This window comes from Trichosurus vulpecula, chromosome 8 (assembly GCF_011100635.1).
Source record: "Trichosurus vulpecula isolate mTriVul1 chromosome 8, mTriVul1.pri, whole genome shotgun sequence".
In the NCBI taxonomy this organism is placed as follows: Eukaryota; Metazoa; Chordata; class Mammalia; order Diprotodontia; family Phalangeridae; genus Trichosurus; species Trichosurus vulpecula.
Window position 1 is genome coordinate 136,486,924 of NC_050580.1, and position 23,666 is coordinate 136,510,589.

At 38.7% G+C, this 23,666-nt stretch overlaps 1 protein-coding gene across 1 annotated transcript in view; it reads left to right on the plus strand.

The window, feature by feature from the left end:
- PGPEP1L (pyroglutamyl-peptidase I like) overlaps positions 1-23,666 on the plus strand; it is a 76,932-nt gene that overhangs the window by 47,787 nt on the left and 5,479 nt on the right. Inside the window, exon 3 of the mRNA XM_036734373.1 lies at positions 23,493-23,609. Coding sequence (XP_036590268.1) covers positions 23,493-23,609 — 117 coding nt within the window. The remainder of the gene's footprint in view (positions 1-23,492; positions 23,610-23,666) is intronic.

Genomic DNA, 23,666 nt, shown 5'->3' on the forward strand with positions numbered 1-23,666 from the left:
GAGACAATAGAACTCAATAACACAGTGTTCATTAAACCAGAAAACATAAATTACTTTTGGAAGACCTCCCTATTTGATAAAAAACTGCTAGGAAAAATTAAAAGCAATCTAGGAGAAATCAAGCTTAGCTCAGCAACTTATACTATATTCCTCAATATATTCCATGGATATGAGATCTCAATATTAAAGATATTATTTTTAAAATTAGAAGAGAAGCAAACCATACAATCCTCACAGCTTTGAACAGGAGATGTATTCTTAACCAAATGAGGCAATTACAGATGATATAATGGTAATGTTGATTAAATGAAACATTTATGTACAAACAAAATTAATATACTCAGGATAAGAAGGGAAATGGTCAAATGGGAAAAAAAATCTTTGTATCGAATAAAACAAGGTAAGGGACATTTAGAAAGAAAAGTGTCACTAACTAAAATCCTTTTGTATCTACTGTCTGATCTACTTTTAAATACTAGTAAATTATTAACAACGGTATCACCTTACCACTGGATGACTGACACTTTTTTCCTTTTCAAAGTATTTTTCATGCACACTAATCTAATGTGTGAGACAAAATCTGAATGATCATCATCCTAATAGCTAGAACTTATATAGCGTTTTAAGGTTTAAAAATCTGTATATACATCTTATCTCATTTAATCCTTACAACAACTTTGTGAGGTAGGTGAAATTAAGGTAGGTTAAGTGACTTACCTAAGGTAACATAGCTAATGGCTGAAGCAGGATTTGAATTCAAGTCTTCCCTACTCCTAGGCCATCTAGCAGTCTTGCCACTGCACCCTCATGTGATTTAGAGGTTAAAGTTTCTCTCACTTTAAACTCCCAGACAGAAAAAAACCCCAAACACTGAAGACCACCGTTCAAATAAACAACTAATCAACAAGAATTTATTAATTACTTACTATTTTCCAGTTTTTGTGATAAGCACTAGGAATACAAAGAAAAAAAGTGAAGCAGTCTCCGCCCTCAGGGAATTTACACAGGGTGTCCCTAAAGTCTGGACACCTAGGAAAATTGACGGCAGTGTGGAGTTATTGCATCGAGTTCTCATGAATCTTACAAAGCGCATCAACCTTTGCATCACAAATCATGGAAATCATATTGAAGATGTTATTTCTTAATATTCCAATTAAATAAAATGTTGTTGAAAATTTCATTCATTTTATTTCTTGAAAATATGCATTTTTGCTTATGTGGCCAGACTTTAGGAACACCCTATATTCTAACAAGGGAGAAAACATGGATATACATAAATTTATACAGAATATATATTAAATGAAAACAAGTTAGTCTTGGGAGAGGGGATCATAGAATTACAGATTTAGAGCTGGAAGGACTTTTAGAGGTCATCTAATCCAATAGATGAGGAAACTCAGGCATATATCATAGAATTATAGATCTATTGTTCGAAGGGAGATCAGAGATCATCTTGTCCAACATAATCATTTTGTAGATGAGGAAACCAAGGCCTTGGAGGTTGTCAGTTCTCTAAGCTTTTTCAGGCAATATCAGAGGCAAGATTTGAACCCAGGCCCTCTGACTACAAACTCAGTGCTCTATTAATCTTTAATCAATGGTAACCAGAGACAATCAATCCTCTAGTAAAAAGAGGATTAGTATACTTGTCAACAAATGAGAATGGAAAGTAAAATTGGAGAGTCTCTGTTATATGCAGAGATAATACATTCACTCTCCTCTCTGCTTTTCCCTTCCCCACCTCTCAAATCCTTAATGAAAGAACAATTCTGAAGGATCATCAGGTCCGAACCTCTCATTTTACAGATGAGAAAACAGGGGCCGAGAGAGTTCAGGCAACTTGCTCCAAATTGCAGAGCTAAGAGCAGAACCAGAATCCATTCCTTCTACTGTTTTAAAATTATGCAAAGGATTGAAATATAGATGGTTAGGGTCAACAAAACGTAAGACAAAATAAAACTAATTAAAGTATCAAATGCACAAACAGGAACAATTTTTAGTCTTTGTTTTTTTCTACTTATTAGTGTTTTATTTTTTGAGTTACATATAAAGATCATTTTCAACATACATTTTATAAGATTTTGAGTTCCAATTTTTTCTCCCTCCCTTCCCTCCTCCTTCTCCTCCATCAAGCAATCTGACATAGGTTACACATGTACAATCATGTTAAACATATTTCCACATGAGTCATGTTGTGAAAAAGAATTAGAGCAAAAGAGGAAAACCATGGGAAAGAAAAAAAAGTGAAAATCGTATGCTTCAATCTCCATTCAGATGCCATTGTTCTTGGGATGTGGATGTGGATAACACTTTCCATCATCACTCTTGAAATTGTCTTGAAACATTGTATTTCTGAGAAGAACTAAGCTTATCATGGTTGATCATCACACAGTGTCACTGTTAACTGTGTACAATGCTTTCCTGTGCTGCTCCCTTCACTCAGCATCAGTTCATATAAGTCTCTCCAGTTCTTTTCTGAAATCCACCTGCTTATCATTTCTTGTAGAACAATAGTATTCCATTACATTCATATTGCACACCTTGTTTAACCATCCCCCAATTGATGGACATCTCCTCAATTTTCAGTTCTTTGCCACCACAAAAAGAGCTCCTATAAATATGTTGGTACATATGGGTCTTTTTAATTTTTAGTCTTTGAATATGAATAAATGATCTTTTAAAAAATCCTGATTGTTTTCATCAGCATTAATGAGTAAGCCAGTTACAAATACATTTATGAGCCTTCCTGTTCCATTCTTATATTTTTGTCAGAAATATCCTTCATATACATATAGATCATTTTCACAAAGCACTGATAAAGATAGGGGAAAGAGAAATTCATTAATAGATTTCTTGGAATAAAGCAATGCTACCGTAGTACATAAGGGTAGACTATGGAAGGTACTTTTTTAACCATTAACTGTGTATTACATGATATTTGTAAGGCAGTTAGTGCAATGCCTGGCACATAGTAGGCGCTTAATAAATACTTGTTCCCCCTATGCAAAAAAAAAAAATGTAACTAGATCCCAATTTTCTTGGCTACATGTCTCTATGTTATTAAAAGCCAGGTCTGTAGGAAGGAGGAATCCTTCTTCTGGACTGAATTTGCTTCAGTTTTCCTATTCTGCTTGGTAATTAATTGGAGAAAAGTCAGATGTGTGTGATGGAATGAAGGTTAATTTCAGTTGCTTTGCACAGTATAGACCCTTGATTGAACAGACAGAGTGGCCGTAGACATTCTCAATTTCTCAGAAAGTCTGCGGGAAATTAATACACAGAAAATAATTTATTTTCTAAAGCTTCACCTTTGCAAGAAGAAATTCTGAAGCTAAACAAGCCAGGCATCTTCACCTCCACCACTATTGCCGCCACCACTAGGTTCATGACTGATGCTCTTAAGCCATAAAAAAAATCTGCCCAAATGCATGTTTTTGTTTATTATGGATCATCATTCGTAGGAAGCTTGTTCTTATGCTAGAGTAACAATCCAGGAATTCAGCAAGGTTGGAGTTAGCACTCAGCCCTGGTCCTGATTCAGAAACAGGGCAGAAGTTACCCACTTGTCTACATCTCAGTCTCCTTGGCTTGCAAATAAGGACCTATACTATCTCACAAGGTTGAGGTTGGGGGTAGGATGGTAAGAAAAGATACTTGCTCAGGCTTATAAAGATATAGAAGTATTCATAAAGTAAAAAACCCAGGAGAAGAATAAGATAGTTGAAAAAGAAAGAACCACAAGTCCTCTTTATGTGACCACTTCCCAAAGCATCCTTTCCAAACATTGCTTCCTGGCCAAAGCTTAGCACAGTGCCTGGCACATAGTAGATGCTTACTTAATAAATGTTTATTAGCTCTGACTCTGGCCATAGCTGCAAGAGTTTAAGAACTGAAAGACTGAAGATTTTGTTTGTGTAAAAGCCTTTAAATTTTATCTAATCGAAATTAAATGACGACTACACATTTTTCAGAAATGAATGACTACAAGTTACAGGAACTACAGGGTCATCAAATCATTCTGCCTCTTGGGAGAAAGTAAGGGTTGGAAAAGTGAGTCTCTAAATCCCTTTAAAACTGGAAATTCTGTGATCATACGAGAAGTAGCATGTCCTAGTATCTAAAGAGCCAGCCTTAGAATCTGTAAGATGGGATTAAGACTGACACATTTGGCTGTACTATTCTGGCCAAGTCACTTAGCCTCTCAGTGCCCCCTGGCAACTCAGTAAGGCATAAACTGCAGATGAGTTGCCAGTATGCCTTGGTAGAGGAAGTTTCCTTATACCAATGAAATCACAGGAATGATTTTTTAAACTATGAGAAGGGTCGTGGAAATAGCGAGAATCCTTATTTCTACACCTCCTTGACCCTCCATTTAATATGCACCTGATACTTTTCTTCTTATACCTCCAAACAGCCACTGCATTTATTGTTAAAAAAAATTACTATCTTAGCTATAGCATGAACTGAAGTAAATTAACTAACTTGCTGAAGTGACACATCAGTTAAATATAATGTGATTAACATTTTCAATATAAATGTTACAATTTGCTCTATGGTTTTGTCCTTCTCATCTAACCTGAGAGTATTTACTCTGTTATTAATGTGAGTTAATCATATCTAATACATGCAGAACAAACAAAAGAAAGCCCCCTTTTTTCCTCATCATTAGAATTTCTCTGTGGACCCAAGAAGGCAAGGATGGATGACAGCCTTGGAAAAAATGAGAATGTTAAAATGCTAGAGTCATTCATGCTCTTAGGGCAAATGAGAAAAATGGTGAATAAATCAGAGGATTATAGACTGAGAGTTGAAGGGATCTCCAGAGCGTCCGGTCCAATACCATCATTTTAGAGATGAAGAAACTGAGTTCCAGAAGTGACTTGTGCCCAAGGTTATGCAAACAATGTGTACCAGAGACAGGATTTGAACCTGAACCCAGGTCCTCTGACTCTTGAGCTAAAGGCAGCAAAGTACTGGCCTTGTTCCAATCCAGCTTCATATACTTTACCAGCTAGGTGACCCTAGAAAAGTCACTTAACCTCTGTCTACCTTGGTTTCCTTACTTGTAAAATAGGGATAATAACAGCACATACTTCCCAGGGTTATTGTGGGGATAAAATAAAATAATATTTGTAACGTGCTTTGTAAACCTCAAAGTATAACATTAATGCTACATGCTAGTTTTCCTCTGTACTGCAGTATTTCACAAGGCAGCATAAAGAACCAGTGCATTTCTGAGAAATGCCAGCCTCATCATACTACTCTGCTTTCTCATCAACATCTTTGGGAATCACAGTTTCCTCTTCCTGTCTGCTCCATGCATTGAGAGCTGGTGGCTGGAGGAGACTGTTAGTACCAAGTGAGCTTGTGGTGGATGACTCATGATTGTAGTGAGCAGAGGAATGTTCAGAAGGGGACAAAATGTTCCCTTATCCATACTGCCTAATGTAAAAGCACATCTAATGACGTGTTCCTGCGAGTCTTCTGGGAGTCACCCTTCCGTCTTCCCAGCTACTTCACCTAACCTAATCTGGAGAAAGCACTGAAGGAACCAATATTTTAATCTGCCTTTCACATCTGCTTTGATTTCATTATGTTATTCCAAAGATTTAATTTCCCTTCATTATTGATTTTGGGATGCCCCTTCCTTCATAGCTTGTTTTAATCTTTAGCTTGCTATTAATAATTGAGAAGTACCACAGCTCCTTTCACAGTGGGACAAAAGCTGCCCTCTAACCAAACCCCAATGAGATATTAAGTTGTGTGAATGTGGAGATTAAAATCCACTAAAGAGTCCCACTGTGGGGCAGCTTCCAGTCTTGCCTTCAAAGAAATCAAAAGGTAGGTAGCATAATGAATAAAGAGATGGGAGTCACAAAGACCTGAGCTTGGATTCTGCCTCTGATACTCCCTCTTCTGATTTCAGTTTCCTCACCTGTACAACACGAGTGATAATAATAGCACCTACCTCATAGAACTGTTATAAGCTATCAAATGAGAGAACTGTACGAAGTGCTTTGCAAACCTCAAAGTGATTTATAAATATTAACTGATGATGATGATGATGATCTGAGGGAGAGAAAATGGAGAAATATAACAAGGGAAAGATAAGGACAATGTTATCCAATAAGAAAAAGAAAAAGGATCCAGAGTAGATCCAACCATTGAGATGATCCCCTAGACACCCAGGACAAAAATAATTGAGAATTTCCTGGAGTGCCTAATATAGAATTTTGCACATAGTAGGCACCTAATAAAGATTTTTAGTTGGATTTGGTCAAATTTCTAGACCCGTGATATTCAGCCCTGAGCACTGGGATGTTGTCATCTATAGACAGTTACGTGCTGTCAATTTAGAGAAAGGGTTTAAAGGAGATGTGGGGGATGGAATCCCAAATGAAAAATAAAACGTAAAGTTCTTATCTTCCTCATGATCAAAGGAAAAAACTATTTAAAAGGTAACGCCAAAATTTTTAAAATAAAGAAATAGAGGAAGTAAAAATTAGCTGATGGGTAAGAACCTAGAGAGTTGAATCTCCTTGTTCTAGACTTTTTGATCCTTTCATCATAATGCCTTTTTTTCCCCTTTGTGACATTTGTTCAATGTATGAAACAAGTGGTGAATGGCTGGAAAAGCTAATGACATCAACATTCCTTCAATATGTCTTCTCTGTATGTGTATAAATATGTAAACATATATATATGTGTGTGTACATATTTGTATATATGCATGTATATAGTATAATAGGTGATTCTGATTCTGATTATGTAGAGTTCTGTTAAAGCAATCACATGGAAGCTTAGAGTGGACATATGTAATAGGGGGACCCTTCTTACCCTCCCATTTCAGAGCATGTCAGCCATGACGACTCCAAGGTTCATACCACGTGGTGATGAAAGAACTTTAAATTGACAACCAAGCAAGAAGTCCATGGATATACTAGAGCTACCATTCCTTCTCCTTAGCTTTCTTCCTCCTTATGGTTTCAAAGTGTAACAGTGCCTCTCTGAGCTGCCTACAGAGTTAGGTTGGGTGGGTGGGTAGGGTCTATAAGCCCTCTTCCCCATTGCAAACCTATTCCTGTTTGTGTCTTCTTTCCTGCTAAAGCAGAAGACAAGAAGAAGAAATTAAATTAATAAACATAATAATAAAAAAAGAAACAAAATGATCAACTTTCAGTTTGTTGACCAAAAAGCATATATTAGCTGGGTGATGCAGTGGATAGAGCACTGGTCCCAGAGTCAGGAAAACCTGAGTTCAAATCTAGCCTTAGACATGTACTAGCTGGGTGGCCCTGGGCAAGTCACTTGACCCTGTTTGCCTGAGTTTCCTCATCTGTAAAATGAGCTAGAGAAGGGAATGGCAAAACCATTCCAGTATCTGAACCCCAAATGGGTTCATGAAGAGTCAGACGCAACTGAAACAACTGAATAAAAGCAACAATACCATATGCCAGATTCCTTTCTAGGTTTTGGGGATACAAAGACCAAAAACATTTCCTTCTCTCAAGGAGCCTATATTCTAGTAGAGGAGATAATATTTACATAAATAGAGAGTATCAGGAAAGGCTTTATTTTGAACGTGGACCTTACGCTTTTGAAACAAATAAGGCATTCTAACATGCAGGGGTGAGGTGGGAGTGCATTCCAAGCAAAGGGCCAATACAAAGGGAGATGAAGTGTTGTATATGAGGAACATCAAGAAAGCCAGTTTGGCTGGACTATAGAGTGTAGGAAAGTCAGGGCCATATCAGAAAGGGCTTTGAAAGCAAAATAGTGGAGCTTCTATTTGATCTTAAGGCAATAGGTAGCCACTGTATTGGGCAGATAGGGGAGTAACATGATCAAATCTGCACTTTAGGAAAATCACTTTGGCACCTAAATGGAAGAAGACCAATTAGAAGACTATTGCAGTAGTTCAAGCAAAAAAAAAAATGAGGCTTGACATAGGGCTGAGGCTGTGTGAATGGAGAGAAAGGGATAGTTGCAAGAGGTATTGTGAAAGTAGAAATGGCAAGATTTGGCAAACAATTGGATATGTGAGGTATGAGAATGCGAAATTAATCTTAATTTTCAACCAATCAACAAATCCATCAAGGCTGAGAGAGGTTAAGCATCGTGTCCAGGGCCACAGAGATAATAGCTTACTATGTGCTAGGGGTTACAAAAACAAAAATTAAATAATCCCTGAGAAATCAAGAGTAATGCCAAAGTTGTGAACTTTGGAGACTTGAAAGGATATGGTGGAAAGAGGTGTGTCTGGGGAAAAAAGATAATGAAGACAATTTTGGACATACTGAATTTAAGATGCCTAATGGGCACCCAATTTGAAATATCCAATAGACAGTTATAACTTCATGACTGGAGCTGGGGAGAGGTATTGAAGCTAGATTTATGGATTTCAGGTTCATCTGCATAGAGATAATAATTAAACCCATGAGAGTTGATGAAGTCACTGAGTGAGAGTGGGAAGAGAAAGAAGATAAAAGGCTTCAGGACAAAGCCTTGGGGTACTTGCGGTTAAGAGTTGTGGTATGGAAGATGAATCACCAAAATAAACAGAGAATGAATAGAGAGACACCCAGATTAGCAACTAAAGTGTCATAATCAACTCACTCTCTCACTATCACACACACACACACACACACACACACACACACACACACACACACACACACCATGTCCAATCAGTTGTCAAATCCTATCATTTCTACCTTCATAAGATATCTTCTATTTGCCCCCTTCTCCCTTCTAATAGTAAAACTCCCCATTCGTCTCCCTGCCTCAAGCCTCTCCCAACTCCCATCCATCCTCCACCCTTCTGCCAAATTCATCTTTTCGAAATGCAGGTCTGACCATATCACCCCTCTCTATTCAGTTGACTCCAATGACTCCCTACTAGCTCCAGGATCAAATATAAAATCTTCTTTTTGGCTTCTAAATTCCTTTCTCACCTGCCCCTTTCCTGCCTTTCTGGATTTCTTACAAATACTCTTGCAACGTTCCACATGCTCTGTGATCCTGTGACATTAATCTCCTTGATGTTCCTCATACTTGATGCTCATCTTTATTCCCTGAATTTTCATTGGCTGTCCTCAACCCACTCTCCTTCCTCATGTCTGCCTCCTAGCTCTCTTGACTTCCTCCAAATTTCAGCTAGTCTTACCTCTGCAAAAAATACCTTTCCTAGTTGTCAGTTCAATTCGATAAATATTTATGAAGCACCTACTGTATGCCAGGCACTATGCTAAGCTCTGAGGATACAAAATAAGAAGATTCATCTATCAAGAAAACTGAAAATTTAAGTAAAATCAATAAATATTTACCATATGCAAAAGAAGGCTGTCACATGGTAGGGATGATTACAGCATCTACCTCATCAGGCTCTTCTAAGGATGAAATAAGATAATGTATGTAAAATAATAATAACTAGCCTTTACATGCCACTTTCAAGTTTGCAAAGTATATTACATAGGTTATTTCATGTGGTCTTCACAACAACCCTGTAAAGTAAGTACTATTGATATTCCAATTTGACAGATGAAGAAACTGAGGCTGAGAGTTCATGTCCAGGGTCACATAGATAATGAGTGTTGGAAGTAGGTTTGGAACTTGAGTCTTCCTAATTCCAAGTTCCAGTGCTTTATCTGTTATACCACCTAGTTGGTTTTAGAATTTTGCAAATCTTAAGGTACCATACGAATGTGCTTCTTATTATAACTTGCAACAATCATTTGAAAAAAGGTTCAAAGTCTCTAAGAAGTAGAAGTACAAATTGTAATACAAAACAACCCTGAGGTTATTTATAAGTCACACCCATGAAATAAGCAAAAAAAAAATTATAAAGTATGGGAAAACTCAATGTTGGAGAGGCTGTGGGAAAAAAGGCATTCACTGCTGGTAGAGTTGATGGTTCAATTGTTCTAGAACATAATTTGGAATTATATAAGAAAAATTACTAAACTGTTCATATTCAACGACCCAGAAATCCCACGACTGGGATTATACCCCAAGGAGGTTAGCGAAAACAAGACTCTCATGAACAAAAGTATTTATAACATCATTATTTGGGACAACAAAAAGCTAGGAAAAAATATGTGCCCAATGACTGGGGTGCAGCTAAACAAACCATGGTATTTGAATGTAATTGAATAACAGGATAAGAAATTACAAATATGAAGAATTTAGAGAAAGATCTGAAGGTTTGTATAAAGTGAAAAGAACCAAAGAAAGTAGAGCCAATAAATACTAAAGAATAAAATATCTAAATACGAAAATGTAAATCATGACATTAAAACACAAAACTCATTAAGTATAATGGAAAACAACGGCATCATTCTGCCGACTTATAACACACACTCTTCTTTTTTGTTAGCAAAGAGCAAATCGCAAAGTGAAAATTCACTAGTACTATATCTGTAACAATCATTCATCTAGGTGGTTTTGTATCAAATGACATTACATAGGTAAAGTTCTTTGCAAATCTCAAATTACCGTATAATTGTTAGTTATTATTTATTTTACTATTTTCAGATGATAGACTTTGTAGAGAGGTAAGGGGATATAACTGTAGGGTCAAAACTGAATGGACTTGTGAATGTAACTTTGGAGGGGCTGGTATATGAGGTTTGGTGGGGAGTATTTATTGTGTCAAAACACAGAAAGAATGCTAGGCTTGGAATCAGCTAGGTTGGGTTTGTACCCTAGTTCTGACATTTCTTCGCTATGTGAACATGAACAAGCCGTGGTCAGCTCTTTCTGAGCCTCAATTTCTTCATCTGTAAAATGGAAATAATAACCAAAGTCATTGTAACAATCATACAGGTTAGCTTATGTAAAACACTTTTTAAACCTTAATGTGCTCTTTAAATGTCAGAAAATTCTCATGGGTGCAAAAATATGGTCATCTGCAAACATTACTCTATAAAGCAATTTTTGGATGGAGGACTCCATGACTTTTGGGGATTTTAATTTTCTTATTGAGTCGGAAGTATTCAAAGCATCCAGAATATCTCACAACATACCTAACATACAATTCTAGGTCCCTCATTCCATCCTAAGCCTGCAAACATGGAAATGGTGCCTTATTAGACTAGGTATGAAAGGCAATCACATTCCTTTTCACACTTTACAATCAAATTCCCAGAAAGTACTGTCTTGACTTATTGTCTCCATTTCTTCATACTCCTCCCACTTTTCCTTTCTTTGCAATTTAATTTGTAGTCCCTCCACTTGACTATAACCAAAATCACCACTCTTTTCTTAGCTATATTTTAGATTCTAAATCTAATGGGCTTTTCTCAGTCCCCAACCTACTTGGCCTCTCTGAAGCTATCAACCAGCCCATCCTGGACACTCTTCTTCTGGCTTTCGTGACACTGTTGTCTTTTGGCTTGCCTATCCCTTGTTCAACCACTTATTTTCAGTTCTATTTCTGCTCTTAAGCCTTCTTCCACTCATGAAGTGAGGGTATTTTTCAAGTCTCTGTCCTAGACCTTCTTCTATTCCCTTTTATACTCCCAAGTGATCTAGTCAGTGCATGTGGGTTCAATTAAAATCTCTAAGCTTGTTGTTTAATTGTTTTTTAGTCATGTCTTACTCTTCATGAGCCCATTTTGGGGTTTTCTTGGCAAATATACTGAAATGGCTTACCATTTCCTTCTCCAGCCCATTTTTGCAGATGAGGAAACTGAGGCAAACAGGGTCACATGACTTTCCCTGGGCCACCCAGCTAGTGAGTATCTGAGGCCAGATTTGAACTCAGAAAGAGGAATATTCCTGACTCCAGGCCTAGCCAGCACTCTATCCACACTCTATCCAGCCTAGCCGATCTAGAATCTCTAGGCAGAGGACTCCAAAATCTAACTGTTCTCCTCTAATGCCTCCCTTTAAATGTCTCTACCTGGAAATGATCTCACACTGTACCTGAAACTCTACATATCCAAAACAGAATTCATTATATTTCTGCCCAAACCATCCATTCTCTGTAGTGCCTATTTGATTCAATTTCACAAACTTGGAGCTATCTTTGATTTTTTTCCTTCCCTTTCAATTCCTTTATGCAATCATTTACCAAATATTGTAAATCCTACCACTACAGCACCTCTTATATTTTTCCCCTACTCTCCACTGGCACAGTCTCCTTAGTTCAAGTCCTTGTCACCTCTCATCTGTATTATGGCAATAGCCTCCTAATTGGTCTCTTTGCCTCCAGTCTCACCTCTTTCAAATCTATCCTCCACAGAGCTTTCCAAATCACTGATAAAAATTCTAGACAGTATAGAGCAAAGTAAAAATTCCTGGAGACCTCTTCCTAAGGTGACATCAATTTTTTTTGAGGCAACTGGGGTTAAGTGACTTGCCCAGGGTCACACAGCTAGTAAGTGTCTGAGGCCAGAATCGAACTCAATCCTCCTGACTCCAGGGCCAGTGTCCTATCAACTGCATCACCTAGCTGTGCCAACATCAAAATATTAATGACTAATCTTTGGGCCTGGCCACTCAAACTATACTATCACCTCACCTACATCTCTCTGTATTTCTCACAAGGATAGCATGAATCATTTTCTCGAATGTTTTATTGAAATCTAGTTAAATTAAATTCAGCATTTTTCTAAGCTACTATTTTTGGGGGCCATCTCCAGTCGTCCTGATCTATATCTTGCCACTGGACCCAGATGGCTCTGGAGGAGAAAATGAAGCTGGTGACCTTGCACAGCCCTATGTCACTTAAATCCAATTCCCTTGCAAGTCATAGCATCATCTCCCTGAAGTTATGGTCCTCTTTGAGAATGAAGGACAAACAACAACCACAACAACCACCTACCATTTTAGTAGCTCCAGCAAAAAAAGGAAAAGAAAAAGAAAAAAGGTAGACCTGGCATGACCTGACTTTTATGCATTGGTTTTTTTTGTGACCATAATTTCCTTTTCTAGATATTAACTAGCCATTTCTTTAATAATAATAATGCGTTCTATAAATTTGCCAGGAATCAAAGTCAAGTTCACTGGGAGTTTTCTAGTCTTATTGTCTTATCAGTCCAAATATCTTACTAGGACATTTGCCCATCTGTAATCTTGTGGCACCTCTCCCATTCTCAACAAACTTTTTGATCTCATTGAGAGTCACTTAGCAGTTACATCCACCAGTTCTGTCAGAAGTTGAGTATGTAGTTCATCTAGGCTAGATTGCTTTGGCTTATTGAAGGTAGCTGTAAGCTTTATTACAATATAATCTTCTTATTTATCTTTTACATGAATTCTCTACTAGCCATTTTGCCATATCCTTTTCCAGTCTGAAAAATTATTCTTCTTGATAGAAAAAAAACCCAAGTAAATAAAGAAGAGATTATTTCTGCTTCCTCTTTGTCGTCAGTTATCACTGTCCAGAGCAGCCATCCTATCCCTTATCTAACCCTCTTCTTTCTCTCCAATGTAGCTAAAAACAAACAAAAACACCCCTTTGCTGTTCTTAGCTACCCTTACCAATCCTAGCTCACTTTAAGATTTATCAGTCCTGCCTATACGTGCAGTACTGTTTTATAGTTTTGTAATTACCCTGTTATCTGCCCTTGTTTCAATCTGAAGCACATGTCTTCAGAAATTTAGGCCATGGTCTCCCATTTATTATTTCTCTGTCCCCTTTGAAATCTGTTCTCACTGAATTTCCTTTTCTATCACCAGCTCTAGGCTACAGACTACACTTTTCCCCAATATTCCAATCCTTTTGATCCCAACAACCACTCTATGTTAGTGAAAGTTACATGTAGCTTTTCCCCTGTTGGTTCTTTGACCTTCTGAAGGAGGATATTATAATTGAGGCAAATTTTGGAGGGAGAAACAGTGGGGCAAGAAGGGCAGGGGGGAGGAAGAAGACAGAGAAAGACACACAGAGAGGAAGAGAGAGACAGAGATTAAGACAGAGAGAGAAAGACAGAGAGTAGGTGTTTGGATATTTTAAATATCTACTGCTACTCTAGCATAGCTTTGTACCAGACTTATGATCTCTTTCCCAAACTCCCTATCTATTTCCTTTTTCTGGCTTGTAATCTCTGACAATATTATCATTTCCATTTCAGCCTTCATTGTCCTTCTACCAAATATATACACCATGCTTCCTCTCTTTGACTCCTGGATTTCCTTACATGAGTATTATCTGTGTGAGTGTGTCTGTGTGTACATGTGTGTATGTGTATGTGTGTGCATGTGTATACACATATATCCATATATGGAGAAAGATACATACATACCCAGTAGACTCTTGATAAATATATATCCATATATACGTTACTAGTCACATCACTCCCTAACTATACTTTTCCTTTTGAATAAAACTGTATTCTAATCAAAGGTTTCATTCCAACACATTGAATTGATATCTATATGAATCCAAAATTAGTTCCTTGTATTATGATCTCTAGTTCATCTTGCTGAGTGTTTGTATTTTATGCATCTATGTAGAGGCATTCAAAATTATAGGTTTTGTTTCTGGTTGTTTTCATGGATATTGGGTCCTATGAACTTCTGCTAGTCTAATTAATAATAATAGTTAATATGCCCAAAGGGCTATAAAACCGCAAACTCTTGGACCCAGTACTAGGTCTCTATCCTAAAAAGATCATAAAAAAGGGAAAATGACCCACGTGTACAAAAGTATTTATAGCAACTCTTTTGGTGGTGGCAAAGAATTGGAAATTGAGGGGATATTCATCAATTGAGGAATGGCTGAACAAGTTGGAGTATATAAATGTAGTGGAATACTACTGTTCTATAAGAGATAATGAGCAGGTGGATTTCAGAAAAATCTGGAAAGACTTATGTGAACTGATGCTGAGTGAAGTGAGTAGAACCAGGAAAACATTGTACACAGTAACAGCGACATTGTGCAAAGATTAATTGATAAACTTAGCTCTTCTCAGCAATACAGTGATTCAAGACAATTCCAAAAGACTCGTGATAGAAAATGCTAAACATCCAGAAGAAGAACCATGGAGTATGAGTGCAGATCAAAGCATACAACTTTTACTTTTTTGTTGTTGTTTTCTTTCTTGTGGTTTTTCCCTTTTGTTCTGATTTTTCTTTTACAACATGACTAATGTGGAAATATTTTTAACATGATTGTACATTTATAACCTATATCAAATTGCTTGCTGTCTTGGAGAGGGGAGCAGCGAGGGAGGAAGAAAAATTCAGCAAAATTTTACAAAAATGAATGTTGAAAACTATCTATACGTGTAATTGGAAACAAACAAAATACAAGTAACATTTCTGCTTGTGTGAAAAAATAATAGTTAACATTTACATAGTACTTTATGGTTTGCAAAGCATTTTACATATTTTATTGTTGTTCAGTCATTTCAGTAATGTCTACCTTTTTGTGACCCCATTGGGGGTTTTCTTGGCAAAGATACTGGAGTGATTTGCCATTTCCTTCTTCAGCTCATTTTGCAGATAAGGAAACTGAGGCAAACAGGGTTAAGTGACTTGCCCAGGGTCACACAGCTAAGTAAATGTCTGAGGCTGGATTTGAACTCAAGAAGATGATTCTTCCTGGCTCTAGGCCTGGTGCTGTAGCCACTGTGCCACCTAGCCATCTGCCTCTTTCATTTGCTTCCCTCCTTTAAGAATCGAGCAGCAGTGTAGTCAGAAATTCTAGCATGAACATTTTCCATGGGTCTCATGCCAACAGTGAATGCTGTAAAATTTGAGGTTGGCACATTCTAGCCAGAGTTCTTCTAAGATTGGCAGGATTTCATTCTCAGAGGTAGAGGATGTAGTCGGAAAAAGTGTCAAAGGATGACCATACACATAGAACTAATGCCATCACTGTTTGAATGGCAGGCAGATAGTGAGTTATGTCTCCAGCACTGTACCAGTTTGCATTTATAGATGCAATAATATACTATCATGCAATCTAATTAGATGACAAAATATGTACATAAAACAATTAGAGACTAGGTAAAGGTAATACGTAATAACAAGAGTTTATATCTTTGTAGTGGTTTAAGCATTTATAAAACATTTTCCTCACATCTACCCTGTGAAATAGATAGGACAAGTACGGTTATTATTGTTCCCATGGAGAGAAAACTGAGGCTCATTAGACTTCAGTAACTTGGCCACAGTTATATAGCTAAGAAGCATCAAACCTTGAACCCAGATCTTCTGACTCTAGGTCCACTACTCTTTCCACGACACGCTTCCCCTCAAATAGAAGGCAACACAGTAACGTAGTATCCTGTATTGACCAGTATGTTTCTCTCCTTGCAAATTTCTCTTCTCCATTGTTAGAAGAGAACATCTAGAAAAGATTTTTTCCCCTTTTTTTGTATTTTCTTTCAACACACAAACATGTGTACACACACACACACACACACGCACACACACTCTCTCTCTATATGTATATTTTCTTAAAACACCAATAATACCTATGGCCTAAATTACTCAAAATGGAAAGCCCTTTGTCCCCGAATTTGGAAACAAGGTGTTAAAACAAATTGTTTGCTATTTGCTGCTGGCTGGGGTGGGAGAGAATAGAACTAGTCAGCATCCAATAGTCTATTCTATCCACTTCACAACTTCCCTTCTTATCTTTTTCCCCCTCTTTTTCATAGGCTGGGCTTTCAGAGATCTCCGGTTCACTAATATATCTCCAAACTGACAGGTGGTTGAGGGATGCAAAGCAACAATTTGAGCCTATGGAAGCTATCTGCCACCGTCTGTCTTACTGGAATCCAAGGTTCCAAATCTACAGCTTGAAAGGAAAGGAAATTCTTAGTATAAGCGACTTTCAGTCACCAATAAAGCACCTCTTTCTTCCTGTCTTTTCCTCAGAAATACATTTGGATACAGAAAAATACTCACTATATTCTGTCTCTCTAATTAGAACTTTTCAAGAATGTGGAGAAATGGGGCAGCTAGGTGGCGCAGTGAGTAGAGCACCGGCTCTGGAGTCAGGAGGACCTGAGTTCAAAATCCAACTTCAGACACTTGACACATGTACTAGCTGTGTGACCTTGGGCAAGTCATTTAACCCCAATTGCCTGCCAAACAAACAAACAAAAGAATGTGGAGAAATTCTTAAAAGACCAGAAGAATTTTGGAAGAATCAGATTTCAGTTAATTTCATTGATGGACTCTATTGCCATTTTTTAGTAAATAAGATGAGAATCTTGAAGATTAATGAAGATTTCAGAATAAGTGAAAAATGACAGATTAGGTATCTACATGCCTACATAAATCTCTCCTTGTCATCTTATTTTTTTTCAGAAAGAGTGAAGTTATTTATCTTTTTTCCCCACTCCATAGAGAAAACCCTGCACTATTATCCTGTTCATTCTTTTTCCCTCTCCAGAATATCTTCTCAACCTCAACTTACAACCATAACCAGCATATACTACAATTGAGGAAAATTGAGAAGGATCAGGCTTACCTGGAGCGTGAAATTGTGGGAAGGGGAGAAACAAAGGAGTGCTCACCTTCAAGATGAGACAAACCACCACTGCTGCCATGAAGGAGCAGTGATGTTGCTATTGGGGGCTACTGAGTGACCATTAAATTTCCCAGCCTGAGACAAAGCCTAGATCAACCCACTTTAGTTATGGTTCTCGCTCTATCTAGCCCAATAGCTGTGGATGTCTCCCAACATTCTGTTCTGAGATCCCTTCTCTTTTTACTCCACACTATCTCTCATCAACTCCCATGGGTTCAATTACCATCTCTATGCAGGTGATTCCGAGATCTATAAATCTAGCCCTAATCTCTTTCCAAAGCTCCTGTTCTGCATCACCAATTTCCTATTGGCTGTCCTGCAGGCACCTCAAACTTAACATGTCCAATATGGAACTCATTTATCTGTTCCTCACAAGCCTTCTCTCTTCCTAAAGTCCCTATTACTGTTGAGAACACCACCAGCTCTCCAGTATCCCAGGACAACAACTGCACTACCATCCTTGACTCATTCTCACTGACCTAGCATCTCCACTCTGTCACCAGATCTTGGCATTTCTATCTTCACAACATCTCTCATGTGGACTGTCTCTCTCTACCCTTCTCCCTATACAGGTCTTTTTTCCACTTCTTACTGAGGCTATTGCAATAGTCTTCTAACTGATCGCCTTGCCTTAAGTCTCTCCCCACTTCAGTCCATTTACCACTCATCTGTTAAAGTGGTTTTCCTGAAGAGCAAATCTGATCACATCGCTCTCCACCTCAGTAAACTTTGACGACTCCCTATGACGTCCAGGATATAATTTCCCTCTGTTTGGCATCTAAGACTCTTCATAAGAGTTATATGAACTGATACAAAGTGAAGTGAGCAGAACTAGGAGAACATTATAGTAACAGCAACATTGTACAATGGTCAACTGTGGATGATTTAGCTATTCTCAGCAATACAATGATCCAAAGCTGTTTCAAAGGACTTATGATAAAAAATGTTATCCACCTCCAGAAAAAGAAATGATGGAGTCTGAATGCAGATCAAAGCATACTTTTTAAAGATTTTTCTTTAATTTTTAAATTTTTTAAAATTTTTGGTCTGTGTTTTATTTAGCAACAAGGTTAATATGAAAATATGTTTTGTATGACTGCACATGTATAATCCATGTCAAATAGCTTGCCTTCTCAAGGAAGGGGGAGGAAAGGAGAGAATCTGCAACTCAAAATTTAAAAATACTGAGTGTTAAAAACAATAACATGTTATATATACATATCTATTTTTTTTCACTTGACATTTTTTTAAAAGACTCTTCATACCCCACCCCCTTTTTACCTTCACTCTTTTCTACATGCTCAACAATCCAGATACACTGGACCACTTGTTTTTCCATGTGCACAAACTCCAACTCCTGACTCCGTGCTTTTGCATTGGTGGTCCCCCAGTCCCTGGAATGCTCTCCCTCTTCGTTTTCCTGGCTTCCTTCAAGTATCATTTCCAATCTCACCTTCTGCAGGAGGCCCTTCCCAGGCCCTCTAGCTGATAATCGCCTTCCCCTCTCAGATGACCTTCCATCTACTTTGTATATATTTTGTATGCATGCATTGTTTGTATGTTGTATATATGTATATGTCTGCATGTGTGTGTGTATGTGTGTACACACATCCTTTAGAATGTAGTCCCTTGAGGACTGGGTCTGGTTTTGCCGTTCTTTTTATCCCCAGTATTTAGTCAGCTGGCAAGTAGCAAGGACTTAATAAATGTTTGTTGACAAATTGACTGACCTCAGGACTAGATAGCACCTTACACAACCTATAGGGAGGAAAAACTGGCGATATATTAGGGGTGGGGGAGGTTAGGTTTTATAGAAATGGATAAACAGACATAAACAAAATGGAATCAAAGCAGCAGAAAACCCCTCCTAGGTCATCCTAGGGCTTCTGCTGCCATTAAGGTAGTATCATAATTAGTGACCATGCTGTTGCTTTGTTGATTCAAGTATCTGTCTAGTAGAGATAATCCAGAGCCCTCCCACTGCCATTTTATAGTGAAAATTTCTGGGGGAGGAGGGGCGGGGACAGAGGATGGGAAGTGGTAAACAAGGCAAAGGGAAGAAATGAGACACAGAAATACATTAACTAAATGGCAAGGGAATGTGGAGTCACAATGCATAGGGGGTAAAAAAACCTACCATGTCTTTTCTTCAATTTATGGTCTGCTTTGACCCACAGATCTTTCTTTCCTAACTTTTCTAGAGGCATAGATAGAAGGGGTCATCAAACTCTAAAATGACTATCAGTAGCATTTCTACAACCTGGAGTTTTAAATGGAGGATTCTTATACAGAGTGTGTGATGATGGTGGCGGCGGCGGTAACAGCAGCGGGTGGGGGGGGGGGGGATGGAGTGGGGGAGGGGAACTGTGCTGTGGTGGGAAATAAAATGCTAATTGTGAACCAGCCGGGGCTGTTCTTTATTTATTTGTCAAAGCAAGAAACAGAATTGCATTCTTAAGTGAAGATGATGCAATGATCAATCACAGCCGGACCGTGCTCCGGGGGAGAAAGACTGGCCCTGTTCTCTGGGTTTGTTTACTTCCCATGGGCATTGTTTTCTTGCTTGTGTCAGATAGCTTATTGAGCACAGCTAATCAATGTTTCCGCTGACAAGAAAATTGGAACCGTTATTCAGGAAGCAGCATTCAAAGGCAGATTTGCCAGTGAAGTACTGTTTGGTGCTGGGACCCATCCCTTTAGGGTAGCCCCATGAAAATGACCTGAAACTACCTGGCTGGAATGCAACAAGTCGTGGAAACTATGCCCATCTCGACATGACAGGTGTTAGGAACAAATCTTCCCATGTGATTTCAGGCTCTCCTCCCTCGGACTCGGAGCTTCTGGGGAAAGAAAAAACGCAGAACTCTGGCTTTTAGGGATACCTTTTGAGGCATTATGGTGAAATCTATCCTTGGAATGTTAAAACTTTAAAAAAAGTTTTGTCTTTCAAGTTTGGGCCAATCTCAGGTCTTGAATGCCTAGGATAAATAGTGATAGGAACAAGACTTGCAGTTTTATTGGCATAGGAAGCCTCCAGGCAAGGAAACCTCCTTTGCCAATTCAGGTCACCACCTTTCCAGCAACTTAAAAGTACTGGAGAGCTGCCTAGGGCACTGAGAAGTCAAATGACTTACCAGGCTTCACGCAGTTTCACCACCCCCCCCCACGTTGTTTCAGAGGTAGGATCTGAACCCACGTCTTCTTCATTTCAAGGGAAGTTTTCTAGCTACAACTGTGTGACCTCTCTAGGACAATTCAATTAGTGATGTGGAAGGCACATTCCATAATAGATCAGAAAAATTAAAGGGAAAATTTAGCATAAATACCAACCCCATCATCCCAGGAGAGAATTAAAGTTGTCCTTACCTGATGAGAAATATCACAAGGGATAGATCAACCTGCTCTTGGTTAAGCTCCCTGAAAGGATAATACACATTATACCTCAAAGCACTGGTATTGAAAGAGACCTATGTATATTCTGCCATATCATTGGAGACATTTAAAAAAATAACACTCAGAAATGCCCTATCCTCCCTGCCTCTCTCTTCTTGTCAGGCTCCCCTTCCTTCTGCCTCCATGTTTTTTTCAAGTACTTGCCAGTCTGGCCATCCAAACAACACAATAAAGAATGTCAGGATGACCTGGTTCCCAGGCTTAGACCTTCCATCCACTGGGCCCAGGTCAGTTTGGACCTTCTATCTAACTGAACCTGGTCATTTAAAAAGTTAAGTCCACATTGGAGCAGAAGAATAATTTCCCCCCTCTATCATTCCAACCCAAATAGAGTTATTGCCACATAATGAAAACCTGGAACTTTTTCTTCTATGTCATGCAGTAAAATACACCCTCAGGAGGCTGGGGGAAGAATAATTGAAAGAAAAAAAAAAGATTTATGGTTCAAAATGGGAAAGGGAAGTAAAAAAAAGACTCATCCTTGTACTGAAGTAGTATCAATTCCTCCATGAAGAAAACAAAGTTTGACCTTATCATCTCCCTCCCAAATTGTTCAGCAGAATTCCAAAGGGGATGCAAACAGCCCTTATCAAAAGTCCAGCATCACTTCCAGAAAAAGTTGAAACAGGTTTGGACAGGAGAAACAACTGCCCCGCTCCCCTTACAAACATAGTCCCTTTCGGGGGCCAAGGGTGAGGGCACTGACTAATACTGCTGCTTTCTGTGACCTCAGGCAAATGTCTGTCTCTGGGACTGTTTCTTCACAGGGAAAATAAGAACATTGGAGTAGAAAATCTCTAAACCTTTCCAGCTCTAGATTGAGATTATGATAAAATGATTCTTCAAGGACCCTAGATGCAAGTCCTTCCTCTTTCAATGATAACAGGCATCTTAGCCCATGAATTCCTATTCCTGTGACTTCTGTTCCATGACACAGAGGCATGTTATCAGTGTACTCACTAGGAATAAAATATTCCCAGTTGGCCAAGGCACTCAGATGAACAAATCCATATAGTTTAGAGGTCTTCAAATTCCAGGATGGTCACCTGAAAAATCACTGTGGCAACAGCTTAAGGTAGTAATATCCTTAGGTATAGGGAACAAGACTTGTGCTACTGCTGCTTCATGGTAAAATAGATAAAGTGCCCAGCCTGGAGTCAGGGAAGACTCATCTTCCTGAGTTGAAATTTGGCATCAGACTCTTACTACCTGTGTGACCCTGCGCAAGTCACTTAACCCTGTTTGCCTCAGTTTCTTCATCTGTAAAATGAGCTAGAGAAGGCAATGGCAAAGCACTTGCAGTAGCAATTTAGATTTGAAGATCTTTTCCACCCATTAATAGGCCATGTCATTAATAGGCTTACGTCACAGGAAGCCTAAGTCGCATGTGGTGAGAGGAGTTTCCTGACAGGGAAAGGAAGTTATGTCACAGGAAATGCATAGAGAGAGCAGTTATGGCTGCTAATGGCCACCCTCGTGATAGTTAGAACTGAATAGGCTGACTTAGCTGTATTGTGAGTTTGTTTTGGGGGAGACCCCGGCAGGGGGTCGGAGAGGTTTTGGGATGGCAAGGCTCCATGTTGTGATATTATATATTGACTGCTTTACTGCTGTGATAGATTGGGTAGATGGCTTATGGGATATGGTTCTCTGGTGTCTGAAGAGATGGTTTACTTCTACCTTCTACATGGAGAGTCTCGTACACAGCGATACAGAACCACACGGGCATTTTGACAATTATCTTCTACCCTGTTGTTATTGCCTTGCTGATACACGGCTCCAGTATCTTTGCCAAGAAATCCCCCAGATGGGGTCACAAAGAGTCAAATACAACTGAACGACGATAACAAGTTTTTGAATGAAGATAAGCATCCTTGTGAGCGGAAAGAAGGGGATGGATTGAAGGCTGAATCAACAAGGCTTGGCAATTGATTAGATAGTGGGGGTTGGGGGGAAAAGTCAAGGATTGCTGAGGTTGCAAACTTGAGAGATTGGGAGTTTAGTGGAGTCCTCAACAGGAAAAGGGGGAAATCTAGAGAGGGGTGGAGCTTGAGGAAAGTTTTGTTTTGAGTGTAGTGATGTTGAAATACCTCCGGGACACACAAGTGGCAATGTGAGCCTGAGACTCTGGAGAGAAATTAGAATTAGATATATAGATTTGAGACTCATCTGCATAAGGATAAGTGAACCCATGGGAGTTGATGAGGTCACCAAGAGAGAAGACAAAGAAGAGAAGGGAACCCAGGACAAAACTGGAAGATGAATACCTGCATTTAGGGGGCTAGAGATGGTGACAGTCTAGCAAAGGAAACTGAGAAGGAAGGTAAGCTAGGTAAGAAGAGAGCCTAGAAAAAGCCATGTAACAGAGAAGAAATAGGATATCCAAAAGGAGCATTGCATCAAAATCTCCAAAGAAGTACTAAGAAAGAGGAGGAAAGAGAAACAGTTCTATCCTTTTACATTTTTTAAACAAGGGTTAACCCTTTAATGGTCATTTGCAAAACCATGTATCATCTCTGCAGCCACCTAATTTGTTTCTGTCTTACAGGAACTCTCTAATTTGGGGCTGGGTAAAGACGTGGTGGTTCGGATTCTGCAACTGCCTGTGGCTTACAAGAAAACAAAGGAGCAAGTCTCCAAAATTTGGGAAACCCTTCGACCCCAAGTAAATTACTGTTTTTCTATGTGACAGCTAATTTTCCACCCTAACATAAAATGAGGT